A 1403-nucleotide genomic window follows, 5' to 3' on the forward strand; every position below is an offset into this window, starting at 1 on the left:
TATATATGTCTAAACCCTACAACCCAGCAATCCCAAGCCACGCACCTTAGATCGTATAATCCGCAGGCACTCATGACTGACAGCACTTGCTTGACTACTACGGGCGAGAGTACCGTTTCACCTGTGGGAGTGGAGCAGGAGAAACCGTAAATTGATGAACACGTAGTAAGCTAAACAATAACACGGGCTGAACGGAAGTATGAGAAAACGTACATCGGTGAATAGGTAGTATGAGCAACATTACCGTGGGTCCAATTGAGATATGAAAAACCGTAAATCGGTGAAAACGTAGTTGCCCGTAAGACGAATTAAACACGAGTGACCGCAAGTGTATAGGCATATCAAACAAGAAACACTGAAACGAATCAGAGCGACAGATAGTAATACAGTTACCACTCCTACAATTGAAATGGCAGATGCCTGTGCGGGCTATACTACCCGTACTAGCACTCAAAGGTGCTATGACCACCGTTTGCACTACTGACAGAACTGATATATATCTATGTACAGCGCATTTGTAATTATTTATAGCACGCATGTCTATTTATAGCACGCATGTCTATTTATAGCACGCACGACTATTTATAGCACGCATGCCTATATATAGCACACACGTCTTTTTATAGCAGCATCTAAGTGTAAATGGGCGGACGCTTCCAATGACCCAACACTACTCGCATCCCAGAGATTTTAAGAGCAACTTTGTTCTATAAATAGCACATGCGTATCAATTTAGAACGCATCTATAACTATTTATAGGACACATGCCTATTTATAGCAGACATTTGTAAATGTAAATGTACCTACATTAGCTGAACTATCCGTAACTCTGAGGTTCGACATCCACTGCCACACAGTTCATTCGCTAACACATCACAGACAATCCTGTTGTCGACATATGGCACAAATAAACTGGTTTATCCATATATAGCACAAATTCATCTGCTTATCTATTCATAGAACAAATAGACTAGATTATCTATTTATAACACAAAACACCCCTTTTATCTATTAAAACCATAAAACCACCTATTGGTCTATATATAGCATATACCTATTTATAGCACATATCTATTTATAGAACAAGTATACCTCCCATTATCTTCCATCTACCACCCACACACACCTGTAAGTGGACAGACACCACCATTGGCCAGACTTCCCGCAATGACTCCGAGAGTCTCCACATCCAATTCCAGCGAACACATTTGATAGTACAGTCTCAGCGCTTCCATGGGCTGGTCAGCGTCTGTGAGGTTGCCGCTGTCACACATCATGTACATCAGGCACTTGTTGCGCACCCCCATCTTAGCCTCTGTATGCATGGGCGTATGTGTATCAGATATTGAGTATGTGTGCTCATGTGTATGGTGTGGTGGATCCTGTGTGTGCTTGTGCAAGTA

General features: G+C 41.9%; 1 protein-coding gene across 1 annotated transcript; it reads right to left on the minus strand.

Annotated features, from left to right (window-relative positions):
- Positions 1-1126: 1126 nt before the first annotated feature.
- On the minus strand, positions 1127-1307 carry SARC_16192 (hypothetical protein; the record flags this gene model as incomplete). Its single annotated transcript, XM_014289701.1, has 1 exon — positions 1127-1307. A coding segment is annotated over one exon (181 nt), but the record flags the coding sequence as incomplete, so codon positions are not given.
- Positions 1308-1403: the final 96 nt, after the last annotated feature.

This window comes from Sphaeroforma arctica (genome assembly GCF_001186125.1).
Source record: "Sphaeroforma arctica JP610 unplaced genomic scaffold supercont1.7544, whole genome shotgun sequence".
NCBI classification, from domain to species: Eukaryota; class Ichthyosporea; order Ichthyophonida; genus Sphaeroforma; species Sphaeroforma arctica.